This window comes from Diabrotica virgifera, chromosome 7 (assembly GCF_917563875.1).
Source record: "Diabrotica virgifera virgifera chromosome 7, PGI_DIABVI_V3a".
In the NCBI taxonomy this organism is placed as follows: Eukaryota; Metazoa; Arthropoda; class Insecta; order Coleoptera; family Chrysomelidae; genus Diabrotica; species Diabrotica virgifera.
In genome coordinates, this window is record NC_065449.1 from 100,600,791 (window position 1) to 100,628,006 (window position 27,216).

Here is a 27,216-nt window from a genome sequence, read left to right on the forward strand (position 1 = left end):
CTGGTCCGATCTTAACTTGAAAATTCCACTATATTCTGGTCTCCCTTTGTCCAATCCTCTGTTCAAAAGTTGGAGAGAGTGCAAAGACGGTTCTTTATGCACTGTGCCTTTAAATTACACAGACCTTATTCATATTCTGATATGATGAGATACTTAGAACTTGATCCTGTCTACTAGACGAGTTAATTTCGATCTCATCTTCATTTTTAAATTGGTAACGGAATTATACATTCACCTGAACTGCTTCAATTGGTTTGTTTCCACATTCCTTCTCGTGTCCTTCATGAGAATACACTATTTCATATTCCTTTTCGTCGAACTAATTATTCTGTGAATATAGGTCTGGTCAGACTTCTTGCTCATGCTCATGAGACAGATTTTTTTAACTTGTCCTTAAGTGCCTTTTAACAATCTCTGAAGCCTTAAATTTAATTGTAAATTCTATATACAGTAGAACCCCTATTATCCGTGCTCCTCGGGACCGGACGTTGGCACGGATAATTGAAATGCACGGATAATCCAAACATTAATTTCTCATATATAATATACAGTGCTAGTCAAAAGTCCGTACCCCCCTCGTAACTTTTGAACGGTTATACCCATGATACTATAAATAACAAGATAATATATTGCACATCCGGAAGTCGTGACGTAACTGGAGACCACAAGTTCGTAATGGTTCGTAATCATTCGTAATGTCCGATTACTTTGAATTGTTCGCGGTTGTATTTTATATTTTATTTTTGACAGTTATTTTAACTGGAATCTCGACACTAAATGTTTTTGGAATACATTGAAGTTTACTGTTATTTTGCTAATTGAATAATTTCATCACATAATGCATGCAAATCCCATTTAACTTTAACAAGAATTCAAATTCAACTTCCGGTCTCCAGTTACGTCATAAATGCGCGAGCTCGGACGTATTTGCGCTACAGGAAAATACTATCTCTTTATTTATAGTACAGTATTTCTCATGATCATCTTTCAGTGCGTCACAGTTTTTCGATTTCTTTCTAACGCATTAAATTGTATGTGACAGAAAAAAAGGCACGTCGGTGATTACATTTCGTCGGTGACATTTTTATAACATTTATTCTAGTTATTCTAGTTGTCGATAGATGGCGCCATAATAAAAAAATATTTTTTTAATTAGATAATAATATTACAAATATAATCTGTATAATTTATAAGACTATACAAATCAAAGAAAATACCATTTTATAAATACAAGAAACACTTTTGATTTGTTTTTATTCCAAATTGAAAATAAAATGTGACAACTGTCAGATTTAACTAAAATGTCATGTTAGAATAAATGTCATAAATGTGTATTATCACGGACTTACCCGTTTTCCTATCATTTGTTACGCACTGAAAAATGATCATGAGAAATACTTTATCATGGTTATACCTATAATAATGAAATTTGGAGGGAGGAAATAAACGGACGTAGGCTTCTCAACCAGCCATGACAGGTGACGTAAAAGTGACAGATGACATTACAGAGCCACTGTGACCAATAATTTTAAATGGGACCTTATGGCAAGTGATACCTCGTTTAAAAGGTATTCAAAATACCTATTCAGCCATACTAGTTTTGTTTGATTTTAAGCTCATTTTGATGAATAAATGTAATAAATATAAAATTGTAGTTTCACATTTAATTAATAAAAATTCAAAATTTGGCCTATGGTTACTTATCAAAAAGGTTGACGTTGACGTAAAAACTACTAGAGAATTGAAAAACGTCAATTTTTTGACAAAAAAAACCATAGGAGGACATTTGAATTTTTATTAATTAAATTCCAAACTGCAATATTATATTTATTTAATTTATTCATCAAAATCAAAATCAACTAAAATCCAAAAAAATTAGTATGACTGAATAGGTATTTTGAATACCTTTCAAACGAGGTATCACTTGCCATAAGGTCCCATTTAAAATTATTGGTCACAGTGGCTCTGTAACGTCATCTGTCACTATTACGTCACCTGTCAAATTTCACTATTATAGGTATAACCGTACAAAAGTTACGAGGGGTGGGGGGTATGGACTTTTGACTAGCACTGTATATGTACGTATATACATACATATGTACCTGCCATAAATGGATAACAGAAAAAATAAATCTTTCTTTAAGAGTCTCCTTCTCGGCGTATAGGGTTTAAATCGAGTGATTTATAGTCACGCTACTTTGATAAAACCTCAAAAATGCAATTTGAGTAATAGAAAATCGTAGCACGGATAATCCGCAGCCCGGATAATCCGCACACGGATAATCGGGGTTCTACTGTACATATTTATTTTATGATTTTGTATTTTATTTAGTATTTGTTTGTAATTTTTATAAATGTTGCTTAATTCTACATTTTTTGTCAATGGGCCTGCCCCGTTTATTGACAATAAATAAACAAATAAATAATCTTTAGTGCCCTTCAGGGCGTCGGATGTCGGGTATCGCCTTTTATCCATTTCTTCCAAGCGCTTCTATTGGTAGCCAGGTTCTTCATATCCCTCATACTTATGTGTCTACTTTCACCTATATCCTGGATCTGGTCCATCCATGTCTTCCTTGGCCTTCCCTTTTTCCATTGTTTCCCATTTTGGCTTCATGTACCTTCTTTGTAAGTCTCTTTTGCTCCATTCGTTGTATGTGTCCAAACCAGCTTAATTGTTTGTTTCCGATCTTCCTCATTATCGGTTCTGTTCCAGCTATTCTTCTCATGTATTTGATCTCGGTCGCGTTTATCATTGACTCATGGATTCATTTGGACTTCTACCAAACGTCATTTTAAAGAGGAAGGATAGCTTTTTTTCTGTGAAGCAATGCCTATACCTATATTCCTGTGAAAAAAAGTTATGGGGCAAAAAAACCAAATTGTTTTTTCGTGTTTTTTAATATATTTTTGTAAAAAAAAATAATGTTGACTTTAAAAGACGATATTTCGATAGTACATTTAACCTGGACAATTTTTTTGTAGGCGTGTTTGTACCAAACCTGCATAGAACTCACCCTAATGCACCCTCTGCGTAGGGACTAATCCACCCCTTTCTCAAAAACGCACCCCTTTACATGGTAGCACTCCGCGGCTTTTTCATATTTAGAGGTCCATTGACCATATGAAACAATAAAACCCCGTTAACGTTGTAGTCCCTTTCTACAGTACATAATCAATAGCCTATGAGATACCTAATGGATGTCAGTTTACTCAAGTTTTGTTTCTTGTAAAATTATATTCTTTATTTTATGCAAGGACACCACACAATAATTGTTTAATTTGGTAATAAATTTTGCACATATTTCCATTCCTAGATTAGAGTGACTAGCTTAAAAATGAAGAGTGGCCGAGCTAAGTGATCTAAGCGCCAAAATTAAAAATCGCCAGAAATCAAAACACTTGACCAACAAAAAAAAAAAAATAAAACAAATATATAATTGGGGTCATGGACTGAGATAGTTTTTTCACGTTTTGATAGAGTGTCCCACGGAAAGCTATTAATATGATCTTTTTTGCACGATTGATCATTTTTGACTGTTTACCATGACAGATTTTACGTCAGTAGGTGACATTTACTAGCAACTCGACGGTAAGTACTCCAACTCGACGGTAAGTAATTCACTTACCGTCCGAGTTAAAAAATCTCTTAATTTTAATTTATTTTTTGAAAGAATAAAGAAAACTAACGAATTATTTATTAATATTGAAACTTATGGTACAATTTGTTAATTTTTCTCTTCAAATACGCGATCAAAGTTGAAAACTTGGAAATATCAATGCCATCATAAAGAAAAACGGTGGATTTAATCATTGAATATTCTGCCCAGAGGCTTCCAGGAGCTTTCAACTGCATATGTCTTTGAACGAAATATACCAATAGAGTCTTTTCTTCGATTCTTAAATTCTTGCCTTCGCACCATTTTTTAAAACTGGTAGGTATTTTGATAACGGATTTTGGATTTTTCGGGAATAATTGCGGAACACCCTTCTTCCCAAGCCCGTTCAATTTCTTCAAATTCACTTTCGCTCATATTTTAATTTATAATAATCAAAATTGTACTTAAAATTATTGACAACTAAATAACAACTCAATTCTCCATTGTTGTTATGCACCCTAGTTACTACCTAACAACCAAAGTATCTATCTTGATAAAATGAATGAAACTAGTCAATATGACGAAAATGTTTAATTTTATAATATATAATGGTATCAATCGTGCCAAAACGTTATAAGCATGTCGAACGTTAAGGGTAACCGATCTCAAACAATTGTCTTCGATCGGTATAAAACCCTTACCGTTCTCCATACTTAATATACTATTATCATCTAGCTATCATGAAAGTGTACTTAAATTTTTTAACACCGACACTTAAGTCAATTAACAAAGAACATGATGCCGGTGGCATTCCAGATGGTTCATCTTTGGACTTCGTTTGCAACCAATAGAGTGAAGTTGGTACATAGATCTCATAGGGGGACATTGTCATACAACATATGTAGATCATATTGATTGAAAAAAAAAACAGAATTTATATTTTGGCACTAGATCAATTAGCTCAGCATGCCACTCTTCAAATGTTTCCTGGTATAAAGTGAAATAGTGATGTACCATCAAATTAAAATAAAAATGGATTATGAGAAGCCAAGTTGTAAAAACATTCAATTTTACTAAATATCAAGTTCGAGGAAGTGTTTGTGAGGTAATACAGTTGTAGAAGCGGTGGTGACAACAAAACATTAAGAACTCATGAAAAAAGATATAGAAAGACAAAGTTTACTGTAATTAAAGAACAGTAGAAAATTCCTGTATGGGGCACCCACATGGTTTTGTGTTAAGATTACAAAAAAAATAAAGGAAATATTAACAAAAACCCAAAGAAATTCTGTCTGGTCCTCTTCTTCTCTCTCACAATATATTCTATCTAGTCTCTTCATATCAAACCAATATATAGAAATAAACCATCCCCATAACCTAAACACACAAAACTCATAATTGTATTACAAATATAAAACTGGACACTCACATAAAACAATTAGTAACCCAGTAAATGACAGTTTCGGAGTGTAATTTTTAGGGGCAACTCCGAATTGGATGAAAATTTGGATTTAGGTTTTACTTACCCTCACTTCATTGAATTTGTGCCTGTGGTTGCTTTTACTTGTGGGGTGACAGTCGCCCCTTCTCGGAGGTGAAAAAACACGTGTTTAAAATAAGTCCGGAAATGGATAAATTGACTGAATATACGCAAGTTTCGTTCTATAGAGCGAGTTATTTGCTCCTTTTCGAGTTATTTGCGATTGAAATATTTATTTTTCGACAAAAAAACTAAGTTTTTAGATGGTTTTTGAAATATCTATTTTTCGAAAAAAAAACTACGTTTTTAGATGGTTTTTCGCGAATAACTCAAAAAGTAAATATTTTATCGAAAAAAATATTCTTAGCAAAAATGTAGCTTATAAAAAAACCAAAGGAAATGGTGTAAATATTAGTAAAGTCTATAAACCGAGTAAAAGCAAAGTTATAGGTCATGAAAATACATTCTTATTCGTCTAATTCCAAATCGAATATTTCAACGTGAAATCACAGAAAAATTCAGCAATTTTCGGGAAAAACCTATTATCATTTTTTAAAGTTTCTACAGAAGCTGTATTTTATTTTTTTTACAAAAATTTATAGCATCAAAAATAAACGTGTTACGCTAAAAAAAAGTTGGTCCTTTTTTTGGTAAAAAAATTTGTGAAAATCTCCCTCTATTCAGCACCCTAAATAAGATTAGTCGTTACCGCTTTACCATTTACTTTAAATGTATGTGTATTGTTTATATGATCAGTAACTTTGATCAGTTTGAAGTGCTTATTTTTGAAAAAAATTAATTTTATAACCTAGTAAAAAAATTTTTCTAAAAATTTTGGAAAAGTTTCTATTTTTTCAAAATAACAAAATAACCCAAACCCAGACATCCAAGTGAAAGTTATCCTCCAACACCAAATTGTTCTATATGGTCCACATAATGTTCAGAAAAAAGTCACACCATTTTGAGCGTCGGGTTTGGGGGGAGAGGGGGGAGAAATCTGCAAATTTGTAGTTTTTTAAGTTTTTCGTCAATATTTCTAAAACTAAGCGGTTTAGCATGAACAACCCTCTACACAAAATTGTTCTACATTAAATTTGAAATAAAAAAGGCCTGATGCATAACCCTTCTAAAATGAACGGTTCCAAAGTTACAAAGGTAGTATACGAGGTAGTATAGTAAAATTGGTCCAAAAAAAGGCCTAACCCAGACATCCAAAGTAAAAGTTTTCCTTCAACACCAAATTGTTCTATATGGTCCACATATTGTTCAGTAAAAAGTTACACCATTTTGAGCGTCCGGTTTGGGGGGGAGATGGGGGAGAAGTCAGTAACTTAGTAGTTTTTTTACGTTTTTCGTCAATATTTCTAAAACTATGCTTTAGCGTAAGGAATGTTCTATAGAAAAATGTTCTACATGAAATTTAAAACAAAAAAAGTTCTATAGAAAATTGTTATAAAATCAACGGTTCCAGAGTTACGGAGGGTGAAAAGTGGACGTTTTCGATACTTTTTATATTTACTGATTTCTCCCCCCTCTCCCCCCAAACCCGACGCTCAAAATGGTGTGACTTATTTCTGAACATTATGTGGACCATATAGAACAATTTGGTGTTGGGAGGATAACTTTCACTTTGGATGTCTGGGTTTTTGGTATAGTTATATCATAAATATTGCCCAAAAAATATAAAAAGTATCGAAAAACTCGACTTTTCACCCTCCGTAACTCTGGAACCGTTGATTTTATAACAATTATGTATCCAACATTTTTTGTTTTAAATTTCATGTAGAACATTTTTGTATATAACATTGTTTACGCTAAAGCATAGTTTTAGAAATATTGACGAAAAACGTAAAAAAACTACTAATTTACAGGCTTCTCTCCCAGCTCCCTCCCAAACCGGACGCTCAAAATGGTGTAACTTTTTACTGAACAATATGTGGACCATATAGAATATTTTGGTGTTGGAGGAAAACTTTTACTTTGGATGTTTGGGCTAGGCCTTTTTTTGGACCAGCTATACTATACTACCTCCGTAACTTTGGAACCATTCATTTTAGAAAGATTATGCATAGGGCCTTTTTTATTTCAAATTTAATGTAGAACAATTTTGCATAGAGGGTTGTTCATGCTAAACCGCATAGTTTTAGAAATATTGGCGAAAAACTTAAAAAACTACGAATTCACCGATTTCTCCCCCCCCCCCCAAGCCGACGCTCAAAATGGTGTGACTTTTTTCTGGACATTGTGTGGACCATATAGAACAATTTGGTGTTGAAGGATAACTTTCACTTTGGATGTCTGGGTTATGCCATCTTTTGGATCAATTATACTATATTATTAGTGATATAGATAGCAATAAAAGTTAATAACAAAAATTTTAGCCACCTTTGAGCTTCACATTACAAAATTAATTAGAATGTTACAGGGTGTTCGATAACACAGTGGCAGACCAAACTTATGTTTTTTTTAAATAGACCACCCTATATTTTATTTTAAATTCGAAATTCTGTTAATTTCTCCATCACAAAAATATAAAGGTTTGTTACGTTATACAGGGTATTTACAAAGTTATAACCAATTTTATATGAAAATCGTAACAAATTCAACTCCCTGTATAAATAAAAATAAGCAAAACAGCAATGGTTTATTAATGCCATACTTTTTAACGTATCGTTAAAATTTTCAAGAATGATTGATATTGCTAATTTTCTTTATATCAAATACAGGGTGAGTCAAAACGTAAGTAAATTATTTTCTCAGTAATTTTAAATACATTATTTTCTCAGTAATTTTAAATGGAACACCCTGTATTTTATATCACTATTGAAAAGTACCATTACCATACTTTAATTTTTAGATCACATTCCCTACGCCTAAATTTATTAGTTTTCAAGATATTTTCATTTTTCCATGGACCAGTAGCGTGGCCACCGAAATCACCAGAATTTAATAAACTGAACTGATTTTTTGAGGTTACGTTAATAATGAAGTTTATAAAATACCTCCAGCAACAAGGGATGAGATGAAAAATAGAATACAAAGTGTATTTCGATGTGTTAATTTACAAATTCTTCATAGAGTAAGTAGCTCATTCAATGATCGTTTTTAGGCGTGAATAAATGTGTAAGGAGGTAATTTTGAACACCTTAAGTAATTAAATATTAAAAATATTTTATGAAAAGTAGCTTCTAATTTTTTCAAACATGTTTTTTTGCAAAATATATTACCTACTGATAGATTATTTTTCGTTCCTTATTTGTTACATTGTTACATTTACATACAAAAGTAGTTGTTTAATTGTCGTCACAAAATGTTGTATTTTGTGTTTGTGTTTTTTTTGTAAAATTTATTACTAATTTTCTTTCTTTATTTGTTACATTTACATAAAAAAGTAGTTTTTATTTCAAAAATGTTGCATGTTGTTGTTTTTTTTTTGTAAAATGTATTACTAATAAATTATTTTTATTTCTTTATTTGCTACATTGTTACATTGATTACTGGATTGATAATCAGTAATCGTCAATTGTCAATTCAGTCATAGCTTACTTAAAATTTAGACACCTAAAATAATTTGCTCTGAAAAATGAAAATATCTCGAAATCTAATAAATTTGGACATAGGGAATGTTATATAGAAATTAAAGTATGGTAATGTTACTTTTCAATAATGATATAAAATACAGGGTGTCCCATTTAACATTACTGAGAAAATAATGTACAGTAAAACCTCGATATAACGGACCAATTGGGGGGACGGGTTATCCGTTAAAGCCGAAAGTCCGTTATACAAAAATACGTTTAAAATGAATCAAAAACTTTTTTTTTAAGTTTTGTTTGCACTTTTGAAGTTTGCTGTTTTTTATACTATTATTAGAAATATGTCCGCACTATGCTATAATAAAAATTTTATTGAAATTTTTTGTAAAATACCGAGACGTTTTTTTTCACATTTGAACGAATTTTTTTGTCCGTTATATCCGAGGTCCGTTAAATAGAGGTCCGTTATATCGAGGTTTTACTGTACTTGCGTCTTGACTCACCCTGTATTTGATATAAAGAAAATTAGCAATGTCAATAATTCTTGAAAATTTTGATAATAAATAAAAAAATATGGCATTAATAAACCATTGCTGTTGTGCTTATTTTTATTTATACAGGGAGTTGAACTTGTTACGATTTTCATACAAAATTGGTTATAACTTTGGAAATACCCTATATAACATAACAAACCTTTATATTTTTGTGATGGAGAAGTTAACAGGATTTTGAATTTAAAATAAAATATAGGGTGTTCCATTTAAAAAAATATAAGTTTGGTCTGCTGCTGTGTTATCTGCTTATTTATAGCATTCTAACTAATTTCGTAATGTGAAGCTCAAAGTTGGCTACAATTTTTGTTATTAACTTTTATTGCTATCTATTACTATAGCGGATCTATTGAGCTTTTCATGCAATTCTGAGTTGTCTCTGAAAATTACACGGTATAGCCGTATTTCCCGTTCATTTACTGGGCTATAAGTGCATTACAATGAAATAATAAAATAAACAGTATAAGAAACAATAATAAATAATTATTCTACAACTTAACATTCCGTTCAAATTTTTATAAATTAATTTTAAATATTGAAAATTAATTAATATCGTTAGCATTTTTCAAGATATACTATGCCATACACTAAAAGTTTTGCACAAATACAAGAAAAACATATTTTTGGAAAAAATCACCTTTATTGTTTTTCAAAGTATTTGCATTTGAGATTCATATACTTTTGCATTTGAACTAACCAATATTTGAAGCATTTATGCCAGTGTGGAATAAATATTTGACAACTAAGACTTTTTATATTTCAACTGCCTCATCTTGTATCTTAAGGGTGTAGGTGCAAAATTTCGACTCAAATGCTTTTTACATGCATTCATTTGTACGAATCCTGAGAAAACTAATATTTTTGAAACTTTTAAAGGCAGAATGAAAGATTACATTATTACCGAGGGCTGAAAGTCCCTTAGAATAAACAAAAAGTTTCTTTTGAATGAGATAATTGAAATTAAAAATCAAACTAAATTTTTTTTCACTCCTATAACTTATTAAAATAAACATTATAAAAGTTTTCAGGGACTTTCGGCCCTAGGCAATAAGGTAAACTTTCATTCTGCATTTAAATTTTTCAAAAATACTTTGTTTTCTCAGGATTCGAAAAAAATAAATGAATTTAAAAAGCATTGGAGCCGAAATTTTGCGCCTACCCCCTTAACCCTCTAGCAGGCTTGATTTTAGAAAATGCACAGAAATCAATGGTGCCAAATTAAGACTGTATAATACTGCTGTCCTTAGCCAAAACGCTGTATCTGCAAAGAGATCACATTTGAGTAAAATCGGTTTTTGTTTAAATGTCTAGCTGTTAAAAACTATTTAGATTTTTTTTTGTTTTCTACTTTGTATACATAATAAATATCACAGAATTCATATTTACACCTACATAAGATTGGAAAAATATGTCTTATTTACTCTAAAAACTAATGTTACTGTGTTCTTTCTAAGTATACTACATAAATTAACTTCTTCCTGCTTAGGAAGAATGCAGTACTGCGTTTGCGCTAAGCATATTCTTATTTTATAATACAGTAGACTCTCTCTATATCGAACACGGTTATTATGAGGTTGCGCTTATAACGAGGTACACTAGATGTTCCATGAAATTCCTATTATTGAACTGAACACCTCCATAACAAGGCTTGGATATAACGAGGAAAAATCATAAAATATGTATCTTTATTATTCTTTATCTATTTTTAGCGCTGTAATAAAATCCACGACCTACCTATAATAAACTTTTTCCTGTTCTGTTTATCTATTGGCTGATACTGAATATTGTAAAAAAATTATAATTTATGATGGCGAAGCCTTATTGTCCAGGAAACAATATTTAGCATCTTATATTGTCATATATGATGTTATATTGTTATATTGATATATTGTTATAATATTACTTTAAGGCTTTCTACTTTAAAAAAAGAAGATTGAACATTTACAGAAAATTGGGAAGAATCGGCTGAAACATTACTTAATGTATTATTACCTCCAGATAAATTAGAAGGAGAAACATTAGAACAAAGAAATATAAGAGAAGAAATGATACAAGAATACCAAATAGAAGAAGAAAGAGAAATAGAAGAATTCACAGAAGAAGTTTATGAAAGTATGAGAGAAATGAAAAGAAAGAAAGCACCTGGACCGGATAATACTCATGTTGAAATACTTCAAGCATTGTCGGAACAAATAATTCCAGTACTAACATCATTATATAATGAAAGGGTGAGTTTTTAGAACCACACATTATTTCTTGATCACCAACAACTCACACATGTGTTTAGATTTTCTCTTAATAAAGAAATAGCCTTCTGCAGTATTAACTTTGTTCTATTTGACATATTTAAAAAATTATATCAAACAATCGTTCTTGTTGAAAAATGGCAATAAACTAACCTTATTAAAAATTTTACACGTGCTGTAAAAATCTGTCAAGTGCTTAGACAGAACGCCGCATCTAGTGCCTGCTTAGGATAAATGTGGCAAGTGACATTTAAATACGGCGTTTTGTCTAAGTATTTTTCAGATGACGCATTTATTTATTTATTTATTTATTTATTTACGGGATTACCCCCATTACAACACATACAGTATAAAATCAATCTCTGTAATAATTACTAAACTAGAGTAAAATAAATCTTAATTACATACTTATTAAACAAAAACGAAATATTAATAGTTATCCATTACACATATTACATCTATTACACAAATCAGTTCAAATAAACAAAAAGTACCTGTCAAGCTCTTTTAATCCCATTCTTAAAACCAGCCAAGGAGACACCAAACATTTCCAAGTTATTCTCGTTTATAATTTTTAGTGTTCGCTCAATGGGCGAATGCATACCATAGTTTGTCCGATGAAAAGGTATATAAAACAAATCAACATGTCTGAGACTTCTGGAGGGAACATATAAATTAATAGATTGGAGAAGTTCAGAACAACAAATTAAACCATTTATTAATTTAAACACAAATACCAAATCAGAGTTATCTCGTCGAGTTTTTAATAAATTCATGTTGAGTGTTTTTAAAATATAGGTATAATCATGATTAGTAATGCGTATGTTTAATTTGTATGCACAATATCTCAAAAATTTATTCTGCAATCTCTCCAACGTAGTAGAATGAGCTTGGTATTGTGGAGACCATACAATAGATGCATATTCCACTTTAGATACAACCAAAGCATAATATACCGTTCTTAAAGCCCCTACAGATAGTCTCAGACAGTTGCGAATGATAAAGCCCAAAGATTTTGATGCATTTACTGTTACACTATTTATATGTTGCACAAAACGCAACTGCTCATCAAATGTGACTCCTAAGTCTTTTATTGTTTTAACATAAGACAATTCATTTTCATTAATTGTGTAAGAAGTATCATATTTTTTAACCGATGTGAAGTTATCCATAGATTCCATCCATAGATTTTTTTTTCAAAATATCGCAAAAATACTGGGACAATAGTACTACCAAGCAAGTATATTATTAAATTAAAGGAAACCAATAGTAAAACTTATACTTAATATAAAATTTTATATTAAAACCAATTTTCCACACTTTGCAGTTCATATTCTCAAAAAGCGAAGAAATACACTTTTTATTTTGGATTTTAATTTTCTGTATGAAATAATGCTTATTAATAAACAACATATCCAAAAATTGAGGAGGAGTGTTTTCACTTAACAGAAAAAATAAATTTTAAAGATTCTATGTGTGCGATTCTTATGGAGGAAACATGTCTTTGTTAAACACCGCAAAAACGGAGAATACACTTTTTATTTTGGATTTTAATTTTTTTTAAGAAAGTATGCTTATTAATAAACAACATATCCAAAAATTGAGGAGGAGAGTGTTTTCACTTAAGAAAAAAAATAATTTTTAAAGATTGTACGTTTGTGATTCTTATGGACGAGACATGTCGTAGTTAATCACCTCAAAAAAGGAGAATACACTTTTTATTTTGGATTTTAATTTTTTTTAAGAAAGTATGCTTATTAATAAACAACATATCCAAAAATTGAGGAGGAGTGTTTACACTTAACAGAAAAAATAAATTTTAAAGATTCTATGTGTGCGATTCTTATGGAGGAAACATGTCTTTGTTAAACACCGCAAAAACGGAGAATACACTTTTTATTTTGGATTTTAATTTTTTTTAAGAAAGTATGCTTATTAATAAACAACATATCCAAAAATTGAGGAGGAGTGTTTTCACTTAAGAAAAAAAATAATTTTTAAAGTTTGTACGTGTGTGATTCTTATAGACGAGACACATGTCGTAGTTAATCACCTCAAAAACGGAGAATACACTTTTTATTTTTGATTTTAATTTTTCTTATGAAAGAAATTAAACCATTAATAAATAACATATCCAAAAATTGAGAAAGATTGTTTTATTTTTTTTATTTATTAGATATTCAAAAATTGAAGAGCGTTTATAGTTAAAAAATTTGCATGTTGGCATATATACTAAGTACTTTGAATAAAAAGTGCAACACCTCTGATTTCAACGGATTTTATTGAAATTTTCACAGACGTCGTAATGGAGTTAACTCATTACTACGTAACTTTTTTAATTGTTTTATAAAACTTTTTTTAAATTTTTTTTTAAACTATTTAAGCTTATAAAACTTATTTATTGGTTTTTTGGATATTAATGTGATGATTAATAATATTTTTAGTGTGGGAAACACTCCCTTTATTTTTATTTGACTAGTATTCTTGTGAATTATGATTTACCCAACCATTGTACCATTAGCTGTTAAACTCTTATTGAATAATTATTATTACTCATAAAAGAATTTACCTAAGCTTGTATGCAATCTGCCGGTATAATACCATTTTTGAGAAATGACAAAACCGATTTCTTTTGAAAGTATTGATCAGCTTAAAGAAAATCTTGGTTATTTATTACTTATTCAAATTTTAGTTTTCTGCATTTTTGAAATGAATTTAAATAAATGACAAATGCCATAGTCTAATCCTACTTTTAGAGGGGCATTGTATTCATATTGTAGCTGATTAAATATATTCCTACACCTAGCTTTAACCGCCCAGGTAGTTTGTTATTAATCACCCTTTATTTTAAGAGATTAGTTTTTGAACAGTACTTTTGTAACTTTCCAACCCATAGGATTAAGGGATTTAACATGTTTCTGCTAATAACAATAATTGTTCGAAAACCTATAAAATCTCTGATAGAATACTTTTATACCTTGTCTAACCAAAAGAAAGAGTGATCACGTGAATATCATGTGAACTCATGAAATATTTTAGGTCTTTGCCTACAAACAGTAAAACTTCAGCAAACAGTCAGAATTTGTGGCAAATAGTTGGTCAGTGAGAGAACAATAATACAGTCGTCAGTGTTATCCCATTTACTCGTGCTGGTCGACATTTCGCTGCGAGTTTCTTCAGCTTCTTCTTGCGATTTTGTTTGTGTTAATAAAGCCCAGTCATTAGCATAGCCGAACTTTGTTGATGTTGTTGTCGACATGTCTGCGATGTAAAAGCTAAAAAATGGTGCGAGTACCGAGCCTTGTGGTGACCATTTTTGAGTTTTCTGGTGGTACTTATCTCGGATATCATAGTTACTTGAAATACTCTGTCGGTGAGCATATTTTCTACTAGTTTAGCGTTGAATTTGCAAGGAAAAGTACGTACGAGTTTATACATCATTCCTTCTCGCCAGACTGTGTCGAAAGCTGCTGACAAATTTATAACAGAGCAGAATTTTTTTAGTTTTCTTTAAAAACTGGCTTCTATATAGGTACAGAGAGATAACACCTGGTCTGTGCAACCTCGATTTGGTCTAAAACCTGCTTGTTCAATTGGGATAGCTTTGAGGATTGTTGAGCATATTCTGTTAAACATAAGTATTTCAAGTAGTTTATACGTTATAGACAGTAGAGAAATTGGTAGATGGCTTTTTGGATAGTCTCCCTACTCTCAGTTAAAAAAATCATCGATTACGTTATCACGCCCAGATGGATGACTTCACTATTATGATATATATACCAGTAAATCATAATTTAAAAATAAAACTTGACTTGTTTCGGTATTTCTCTCCAAAATCGGCCAATCTCGAGAAAATTAATTTATTCCAACCTAAGCACTGTATATGCCGCTCAAGTCACCCTTCTGACAAACATTGGTACACTGTATGGCATCGTTCGGCGCAGCGCACGGTTGACCTAATTTAATATAATTTTTTAACTAATTGATCAAATCAAATTTTGCAAATTGGAAATGAAAGAAGAGCAATAAAGCTATCTTAAAGTTATAATACAAAGAAAAAATTATGTTCATAAGTACAGTGTGGGCGGAAAGTGGAACTTACATGAATTCTGTTTAAAAAGTATTTAACAATGTGTTATTAATAGAATTTTAGTTATAAAACTCTCAAATTTGCTCAAGTTACTTTTCAAATATCATAATATACGATGCGTCATTAAAAAAATCTCAAATATTTAAATCAAATGACACGTCGACGTCTCAAAAAATGTAATTTTTGAAAAATTAAATTGTTATCTAATTATAATAAAACGATGTTGGGTTTCAGTAATTTAAAACTTGCCCGTGGTTGGACCAATTACAAAAAAGCAATACGGCGGTAAATTTGAATTACTCCTCCTATGTAAAAAGGAGGTATAATATATTTGTAAATCAACAAAAACGGTTTTTGAAAAATATAAGCTTCCTTTTTTTTTCCGAAACAAAGTTTCGATCTACATTGACTCCACTAATCTTTATACTGCGTGATTCTGTCTACAATACTTTTTTGACTAATATCAGTATTAATATACTTACATAAGTCTTAAACATATAAATACAATTAACACAATACCAAAAACAATATTTATTCGAAATACCAATGCACGCCCTTGTATACAATGCCGATAACTGACCTATACAACTTCTGGGAAGTAAGGACTCTTCGGGTTACTTTTCAAGAAGCACGTAGCTGATTCTTTGATCACGCGTTTTTATTGCTCTTTCTCTTGGGTAGACAGATTTAGTTTTAAACTCTGTTGTTGTACGGAATATTCGCGACAGTTAGGTGCTTTTCTCGGGCGTTTAGTCCATCTTATTAAATTTATTTCTATACTTTCGCAATTTTTTTATAATCAGTTTTGTCACTGTAGTGTCTGTACTTAGTATTTACGTTAGTTTATGTGTAGTGTAAAGTGACTTATTATAGAAAAATAAAGTTCAAGTCGTCCTAGATCACACCAATCAAAAGAATTAGGATCTCCTTCCTATGGTAATACTCCACTTGGCTCTGAACCTCACATCCCAGTCAGTCCAGTGTTTTAGGGTAAAAATTTTTATAACTGCAGCCTTCTAAAGTACCGCATTGATTTTTATGAAATTCGACAAGGAGCTTATTTGAATTTCGTCTTCAAAAGTTATAAATTATTATCTTATATATGTGCTTTTTGCTTTTAAGGGGTAAGAACAACTACCCTCTCTGACAGAAGATTAAAAACTACAGATTTATGCATTATTTATTAAAGATGTACATAATGTTTAAATATGTGTAATAATTATTTGTTTATCTTATCGAATATAGATTTGGGATACATTTCAAATTTTCGACCCTTAAAACTACCTTTCAGATCAACATTTACAAAAAAACTACGGATTGAACGAGTTTAATGTTGCATTTTTAATGACTGTTCGTCCACATTTGTTTAGATAAAGGTATGCTCCTATCATACATAAAAAAATTGAAATGCCTACATCTACCGTTCTTTTTATATTTAATATATTGAAGATGCTCGAAAGTCCGATTACGGGCAGACAGGTTTTTTTAAGTTTTGATATTAATACAGTTTTTTGGGAATAATACCACATAAAATTGAAAAATATTCTTTATTTGTATATGTTCCGCCGAAGCGAGTACATTCAGAAAAATAATAAAGATAATAATAAAATTAATAAATAAAAAAATAATAACAAAGAAAAACATTCAGAACAATATTTTGATATTAAAATAAATTATTTTTAACATCTTTTTGCACATTTGTTTAGATAAAGAAATGCTATAGGATAAATAAAGAAATTGGAATGTCTTTATTTACCATTAATTTGATATTAAAACAAATTCCTTTTTAAATTTTCCTGCACATTTTTTTAGGTAAGGTATGCTATATGATATATAAAAAATTGTAATGCCCATATCTACTATTATTATTTTAAACTTAGATGACAGGAATGATGAAGGTACTAATTGATTTAAAATTAACTATGAAGAGCAAACTTTTTTAAAATATTACTTTACGATACAATAGACAATTACTCTATGATTCAATAGACAAAGGTATGCTTCTGGGACTGGGTCGTTATTATCGGGGCAGGTAAAAACGGAAAATTTGGAAAACTCAAAGCGGGTATATAGGGTACATGAAATTACTAATAATCAACTTTAGAAAAACCCAAAAAGAGAAAGTGCATAAGCCTTTATTTTGTTTAGTGGGGACTGAGTTTCTTCAAAATATGTGTTTGTCAGTAAATTTATAAATTCTGGTAGACATAGGCATTCTAATTTTTTAGTAGTGAACATTTTATCGGACAAAGTTTGTAGTGAATATACTGTTTTTTTTTTAATTTTTTAAACATTGTAGTTGTGTTTTCTATCGCTTGGTAGAGCAAAGTTTATTTTACTGTCTTGTGTGTTAAAAGCAAGGGTTGTAAAAATGAATAACAGTTTTGATATTGCCTTAAGTGAATATTTTTACTCAAAAAACGTTTCTTTGCATAAACTTTTAAGGTGTAGAACGTCAGACAGTCTAATAGCCGAGGCAGCTTTAAATTTGTGTGGTGCAGATTCCCCTCTGAATAGACTAAAAATATTTAAAAAATGTTCCAACACGAATTCAAACTTTTACAAAACATATTCGTGTCTTATACAACAACAAAAAAACGAAGTAGTGGATATTTATAATAATAATAATATAACTTTTTCTAGTGAGGATCTAATTAATAATGTCGATTTAAATAATTCGTTTGATGTACATCCTGAAGTATTTAACAATATGTCCTTTTTTGAAACTACCGTTAATGCCCCCTCCGAGACAAACACAAACAATTTGTCACAAACACCATTGGCAAATTTTGATATAGCAGACATTTCTTGTTTGGATAAATCTGTTACTATGGATAAAACTTTAAATATTTCTCATGATAACAATATTATCGATCCAGAGATCAAGAAATTTTATAACATACACCAAACACAACGCGAAGCATTATTAATTCCCGTAAGTTCACGAAATATACATCCCAACACATTAATAGTTAACTCTACTTGTTCAGTGTTTGAAGGAACATTTTTGTTAAATAAGCAAGAGTTTTCTACAATATATGATAAAAAATCAAAAAAATTTAAGCCAAAATTATACAGTTTTACAATAAGAGAAAACTTTAAGAAAGTAAATAATATTTGTATTTTATGCATCAAGGGTTGCAATTATCTAAAAGGTAAAATTATTATTTACGGTTATTGCTCACAACCCGATTGTAAAAAATTTAAAATCATTTGTAAAATAAGTTCAAGCCTAAATGCCCATGTATACAGTAATTCTATTAATTTTTTTCACGGTAGTCAATTGACATCCCAAGTTCGAGGAGTTGAAAGAATATTACTTGGTGACCGATTACTGCCAAACACAGCTTTCAACATCAGAAATGATGATATTAATAACTGCTGCTATGGAGTAGAACACTCTAAAAATTTAAATATGATTAAGAGTGATGTAGTATACAGGAAAGTGAAATCTGAGGCTAATGCCAGAAATGATAGATTAAGGGATGATCTTACCGACATAATTCAAATGCAAAAAGAAAATAAAAATTATATTCCTTATACATTTAGGGTGTGCACATTAAGTAGGGAACAGTTATATTTTGTTAAAAATAATAATAGGTTTAATGTATCTTCAATACATATAGACGCAACTGGTTCAGTCGTTAGAAAACCTTTTGCAGATTCAAAGAGAATACTATATTATGCCGGTGTTGCTCAGTTAAATACAAAAAAAATTGTACCTCTTTTGGAAATGGTAACTAATAGCCATGATATTGGAAACATTTCATCATGGTTAAATGAATATAGACATTATTGTTTAAGAAATAATGTACACTGGCCTGCATTTAAAGTAGCAACCAGTGATTTTAGTGTGGCAATTTTAAATTCAATTTGCGAAGCTTGGAATTTATTAACGTTACAAGACTACTGTAAACTATTGTATAGGTCAGTTACAGATAAAACAGTCGATTTAAGTAAAATAATAATTATTAAACTCTGCTGTGCACACATGATAAAACTAGTCTCTCGTGACATCAACACATACTTTTTAAAATCTGCTTCCGATACAAAATCTTTAATAAAAGAAATTATTGCTACTTTATTTAATATAATTTCCTTTAATGACATTGAAACAGTGCTAAACTGTTTTTTCTATCTTTTGGCAAGTCCTCAAATTACCCAAGAAACTAAGATGATAACAAATAAATTACTATCAGTACTAACATCATACAAAATTACTAACTCAGAAATTATTGCTGAGAGTAAAATCAGTGATGACAATTTATCATATTTTTACAACAATAATACGCTGCCTTCAAGTTCTGCCTTTTATTCAAACAACTTATTTTATATATACTTTAAAAATATGTTTGACGCGGTTCTAGAAGGACATGAGAACTTAAAAATAATACTGAAACAGAAAATCCGTTTCATAACCCAGAATTTGGGTCTTACTTTATCCAGCACTATATTCCATTCTTACCATTGTGGAGTGGAATTTTTCATGGCAGAACAAGCAACGCTCCCGTAGAAAACTACTTTGGGTTATTAAAAAATAATATATTAAATAATAATTTACATTTAAAATGTTCACGTTTTGTACGGAAGGTACGTCACTACGTTTTAAGCCAATATAGAGAACATAAATATAAAATAAAAAGAATTAGATGCGCTTCCAAGTTACGTACTAAAATTTTAAAAAAAGGAAATGAGAAGCAAAATAAAATAGAAGAAACGTGGTGTAAAAGAAAGAAAAGCATGCACACTTATTTTAAACAAAAATTAATTAAGAAATATTTTGAGAACACCAAGGCAATAATAGAAAATGTAAACAGTCAAAAAACTCCAAATATCAAAGAAACAGACCACGAATACTATATAAAAACACATGATTTTATTTACCCCTGTTATGCAAATGGCGATTACGCAATAACAAAGTTTAACGACGAGTTATTGTTCTATACCAGTTTTTCTTACCTAGCGGCAAGTAAACAAAACTGTACAGACATGTGGTTGGACAATTTTCTCGTGGATTATGTTTTAAACATTTTTCGAAATAGCAAAAATCACATAAAAATTTTCTTCAGTTACACGGTTGAGAAAATACTAAGAGGACTGGAAAAATGGTCAATAAATAGTCAGATTTTGTTCTTTCCAATACTTGTACTAAACCATTGGATGGTGATGAAAATCGATACTTGCAACAAATCTGCAGAGTTTTATGATCCACGTGGTAATAACAGTAAAAAAGGAAAATATTACTTTTATAGAATAATGTCAATGTGTACAAATACGGGCGATAATGTTGCTGCAGATTTCACTTTTAGTTTTAATAACATGCATCCAGTTCAAACAGATTCTTGGATGGTGTGTTCACACTGTATTATTGCGAAACTAATATAAAAAAATTTTAGTTGATAAAAATTTTAATCCGAAACTATATAGAAAATATTTAGAGTATCTTATTATTACAACAACCGAAAATATAACTACAAAATGTGTGCATTGTGGAAAAAGTAATTGCGAAAAAGAGTGCAAAAAATGTAAGCGATTTTCTCACCGTCAGTGTATACAACAAAATAAAATAACATCGTCATGCTCCTATGTATAAAATTACAAATAAAACAGGTCTGGGTTTTTGCTTTGAAATTTCGTTTTTCCTAAAAAATCGAATGGGGTGCGACTAAGGGTTCAGTTCACGTCTGGCAGCCCCGTTTAAACAGGAATCCCTTAACACTAATTAAAACAATAATTTTTGGATATGTTGTTTATTAATAAGCATACTTTCTTAAAAAAAATTAAAATCCAAAATAAAAAGTGTATTTCTCCGTTTTTGAGGTGATTAACTACGAAATGTGTCTCGTCTATAAGAATCTCACACGTACAAACTTTAAAAATTATTTTTTTTCTTAAGTGAAAACACTCCTCCTCAATTTTTGGATATATTGTTTATTAATAAGCATACTTTCTTAAAAAAAATTAAAATCCAAAATAAAAAGTGTATTCTCCGTTTTTGCGGTGATTAACTAAGACATGTTTCCTCCATAAGAATCGCACACATACAATCTTTAAAATTTATTTTTTCTGTTAAGTGAAAACACTCCTCCTCAATTTTTGGATATGTTGTTTATTAATAAGCATTATTTCATAAAGAAAATTAAAATCCAAAATAAAAAGTGTATTTCTTCGCTTTTTGAGAATATGAACTGCAAAGTGCGGAAAATTGGTTTTAATATAAAATTTTATATTAAGTATAAGTTTTACTATTGGTTTCCTTTAATTTAATAATATACTTGCTTGGTAGTACTATTGTCCCAGTATTTTTGCGATATTTTGAAAAAAAAATCTATGGATGGAATCTATGGATAACTTCACATCGGTTATTTTTTATTACCTCTATAAAAGCTTATATAACAGCATTTAGCAACATTTAAATGCAAAATATTATTCTCACACCAAATACTCAACCGATCTAAATCTTCTTGAATTAATGTTACATCAACATTTGAATCTACGGATTTAAATAATTTCAAATCATCTGCAAACATCAGGAAATCGCAATTTCTAAAACACTCTGATATATCGTTCACAAATATATTAAATAACAAAGGTGAACAGTGAGCTCCTTGGGGTACTCCTGATGTCACATGAATTATATTTGAATTAAAACAACCTACTCTCACCTGCTGTGTGCGATCTCTTAAAAAGCTATTGAACCATTGTAAGGATTGATGACTGAAGCCAAAAGCATTTAATTTTCCCAATAACATGTTATGATCTACTCTGTCAAATGCCTTGGAGAAGTCAGTATAAATAGTATCCATCTGACTTTTATTCTCCAACGCGTTTAATATTTTTTGTTCAAAGAGTACTAAATTTGTTACCGTTGATTTATTCTGAGAAAATCCATGTTGATTGTGTATTAGACGCTCTTTACAATAAAATTTTAATTGATCGTGCAATAGTCTATCAAAAAGTTTTGGTATAGAGGATTGTTTACAAACGCTTCGATAATTTGTTATGTCTTGTTTATTACCTGATTTAAAAATTGGACAGATATAAGAGTGCTTCCATAAAGTTGGGAAAACTGATGTCTTTAATGATGACTCAAAAAGAAGATATAAAGGATTAGTTAGTGAATATATACAGTTCTTTAGAAAGTAATCGGGAATACCATCTGGACCACTGCTTAACTTATTGGGTAGGGATAAAATGTTGTTGAAAATATCTTTCACTGATATTGAAAAATTAGGTATAAAAAGATTGTTGTTTCCCTTTACTTCCAAGTTATATTTATTCTAAGTATCCATGAACATTTTTGCAGATACAACATAAAATGCGTTGTGTTTAATGTATTTTGGCTTAACTTACGTCATTTTAAATAAGCAAATAAGGTAGATATGCACATTTGGGTTAGAAAAATGTATAAATCTAATTTTTTCAGATTTTTGCAGATACAGCGTTTTCGCTAAGCACGGCAGAATATATAACTGGATCTTTACCAAATTGATGTTATTTGCCCTCAAATACTCAGATCTCATATGAGCCATGTGAGAGCTGGAAAAAAAGAAGATGCAATGATTTGGGTTGTTCTTGTGTAGTTCATCAATCACTACAGTAAAACCTCAATACACCCATACCTCACTATACAGCCGCTCTGTATACGGCATTTCGTTATAACGGCCCTGTTCAATTATGGCACGGTTTCAATTTACGGCCTAAAATGTTTCGCTATAATGGCCCCATTGCCCCATGTTGTCATTCTTGAGCAAACGCAATCTCGATGCACACTCTTTTCTATTTCCACTTGTTTATATGCATAACTAGAAAATAAAATGAGATGAGGCCACATCTAAGGAATATCTTGACATTTTAAAGGAAATTATAGAAAAAGGTGGTTATAAACTTGAACGTGTTGAAGTGTTTAACGTAGACAAAACAGGACTTTGTGAGAAGCAAAGGCCTGATCGCCTGATGCGCTCAGGCGATCAGGCCTTTGCTTCTCACAAAGTCCTAATCGCACATACATTTCAAAAAACTGAAAAATCTGCGCCTGGTTATAAATGGTCTAAAGAACGATTAACTTTGCTACTTGGTGCAAATGCCACTGGTGATTTTAAGCTAAAACCACTTCTTATTTGTCCAAAAATCCAAGGCCTATTACAGAACTAAATAAAAATTGATATTGCATATTTTCTTTATATCAAATACAGGGTAGTCAAAACGCAAGTACATTATTTTCTCAGTAATTTTAAATGGAACATCCTGTATTTTATATCTCTATTGAAAAGTACCATTACTGTACTTTAATTTTTAGATAACATTCCCTACGCCTAAACTTATTAGTTTTCGAGATACTTTTCATTTTTCAATGGACCAGTAACTTGGTCACCCAAATCACCAGAATTTAATAAACTGGCCTGATTTTTTTGGGGTTACGTTAATAATAAAGTGACACTATCCTGACATAAAAAATATCATAAATATTGGTGATATCATTTTAAAGTCTTCTAAAATTAATTTTTCAATTTAATTGTGACTTATTTCCCATCTAAATAGTTAATCATAAAAATGCCACAAGGAAATAGCTTCAGAACAACACTTATGTATTTTGCACAGTAGAATAGGGGAAAATACAATGTCTATAGATGTTGCGTCACATTACATCAATGGAAATTAGACATCTGTAGATGTTCTGTCCGTCAACATGTTAACTATAACAGGATATGAAATAAACACTAAACTTTGGAAACCAGAAATATTTATAATGAAAATTATTGATATAAATGATGATGATGAAAATGATATACAGTCGACTTGCGTTAATTCAAACCTGCGATAATTCGAACCTCTCTATAATTCAAAGTTATCACGAGTTCCCTACAAAATCTCTTTATATTTCAAACTAAATCAATACATTTTTATGCACTTGGTAATTCGAACGAAAAAAATTATTCCTATATAACAAAAGGGCTCGTTAATTCGAACTCATCGGCGTCCAGCACTCGACAATTCAAAGTTGCAGAGAGAAAGATGCGAAAGATTGTAGTAAGTACAGTTTTCTGTACTTTTTCTTCTGTACTTTCTTTTTCTGTACCTGCTTCAAAAAATTCGGTTTCTTAAAAGAAGATCAGGAAAATCTTCCGATACTTATGGATGATGAATACCCAGCAATAGAACCATTAGTTGACATCAGCGGTGTGAGTTTTTCTGACTTTGTTCAAGTAGATGAAGATGTTACTGTCTCAGGTTCACTAACCTATGGCGAAATTTTATCTGCGACAGATACGAATGAAAAAAGTAACGATGAAGATGAGTACGATACATAAGAACCTTTGACAGAGGTGTCAGTTAAGGAAGCAAGATCCTCATTCGATACCTTACAAACCTTCTGTCTACAAAACGAAAGTGATTGTATGTACACGAATTCTAACTCTAAACTTTTGTCATCGTTATAGAATAGCAGTTAATAAATAATAATTGATCAACACTTAATAATTCGAAGATTTATTTATTTTCTCTCACAAATTTCGAACCATGTGATATTTCAAACACTCAATAATTCATAATATTTTAAGAGTTCCTTGAGTTTCGAATTAACGAGAGTCGACTGTACATATATTTATTTAAATGGAATATAGAACAAACTAAAAACATTGTTTTCAAAATCCACTCAAAAATAAAATATTTATTTGTGGGAGTTGTGAAGACTACTCTGAGGATGAAGACATGGATAAAACATGAACGTTAACGTTAGAGCGAGAAGTTGAAAAGCAAATAATGGCAGGAAACATATTATTTACAATGCAACATCTAATGAGGAAAAAATTTCTTTCACAAGGTGCAAAAATCCAGATGTATGAGACCATAATACGACCAACAGTCACGTAAGGAAGCGAAACATAATAAGGGCGTCAAAATGTTAATAAAATCATTTTTTTGTTGAAAATAGCTTATATGTGGCATTATAAAAATGCCACAAGGAAATCGCTTCAGAAAACATTACGAAACATGGACACTAACAAAAAGAGAAGTAAATAAATTGCTGGAGTGCTTTCTCAAGTGGACAGTTATAGTCGGTTCGCTAAACTCAGACACAACTGGCTAGTGATTTTAGTAAGTAATTTTGTCAATTTGGAAAAATTGGCAAAAAAATAATTACTAAATAGTTAGTAATTTTGCCAATTTTGGCAAAATTGGCCAAAAACAAAAAAAATACCTACTAAAATCAAAAGCCAGTTGTGTCTGAGTTTAGCGAACAGACTATACCTTTAAATGTTAATACCAAACAAAAACAAGCAATCTCTGGTTTACTGCCAATTATTATTAAGAAACTTTTTTTGGAACATTAGCAACAAGAGTTAAGTACTAGGGATGATATCGCAAACCGCTCTTGAAGTGAAGTCTGGGTAATATTGCAATTATGCTAACTGACTATCATATGCTTCTTCTCTAGAATTATTTTATGTTTGCATTACCGCATATTTATTAGAAAACTAAGTTTTGCACTTACCTTTGGGATATACGCAACAGAAAACTGTTTCACCCCATCCTTCACCGTCTGGTGGTGGATGGAGGATACCATCAGAAAGTCGAACCCCTCTAAAATTCTTATTTTCAGCGGATACTTTGTATTTTAAACCAGATGCTCCCGGGAATTGTGCTGTGACAGTACTTAACAACAAGGTCCCATTATCCTCACTAGGTAGTTCAACTGGATCTTCATCTTCATTTTCGGCTACCTGCACGTATTCGACAACCATATTGACAGAAATGTTATGGCGAAAAAATTAATCTTTTATTAGAACTACGGATACTTCCACGATATTTTATGTATAAATAGTTAAATACAAACGGAGTTTCCAAACTTTTCTATCTATTAGACTCGAATACTCGAAGTACAAACGGGTTTAGAAACAAACGAATCTCCTCTCGTAGAATAACAAGATAAAAGAGAAACAGAAACAGAAATGCAAATGACAAATGAAATAAACCAAACCAAACCGGAAATGTCAGTATCACAGACCACAGCGCCCTCACTGAAAGCGTCCTTAACATGTCACATGTCATATCGTCACATGTCTCGCATGTCTCTGCTTCACTAGCATTGTTCACTAGCGTCATAAAGTTAGCGAAATGGTTTTTTCAAAGTCATTATTTTTACTTCTACTATAGCTAAAATAATTGCACCTTATTTGCGGATAATTGAACCATTCAAAATTTCATTTGCGGATTTTCCGTTATTGAGATATAAGCAAATCAAAAATTGAGATTTCGGCGCAGCGCTAAAAATAAATTTCGATTTTCAGGATATAAAATGCCGTAAAATCACTAAATAACCATATCACCTAATTGCAGCTCGTTTGCGGATTATGAATAAACTGGTTTTAATTGAAGATAATGAAAATTGAAAATTTTATAAAGAAAAAACCATTTTAATGTTGGTTGCCTACACTATAGGGGCAAAGGAATGTCCACCATAGCCAGAATAATTTTCACTTTCGGTAAACCTAAACTGTAAGGCTAAAAGTAGTATGTACCATGGTCAAAATAACTCCTTCTGATTTAAGGATAATTCCACCTTTCGAAATTTCATTTGCGGATAATCCAATTTAAAGTTATATCAAAATGAAATTTCTCGAGACGGCGCCAAAGTGTATATTTCCATTTTCGGGATATTAAAAGCTGTAAAAATAACAACAACTATATCATTTAATTTCTCCTCATTTGAC

The 27,216-nt window shown here is 30.7% G+C and overlaps 1 protein-coding gene across 1 annotated transcript in view; it reads right to left on the reverse strand.

Moving 5' to 3' along the window:
- The window catches only part of LOC126888874 (TAR DNA-binding protein 43-like), a 56,014-nt gene extending 29,515 nt beyond the window's left edge, over window positions 1–26,499 (reverse strand). The window contains exon 1 of the mRNA XM_050657300.1: window positions 25,998–26,499. Within this exon, the coding sequence (XP_050513257.1) occupies window positions 25,998–26,247 (250 nt within the window). The 5' untranslated portion in view covers window positions 26,248–26,499. The remainder of the gene's footprint in view (window positions 1–25,997) is intronic.
- Window positions 26,500–27,216: the final 717 nt, after the last annotated feature.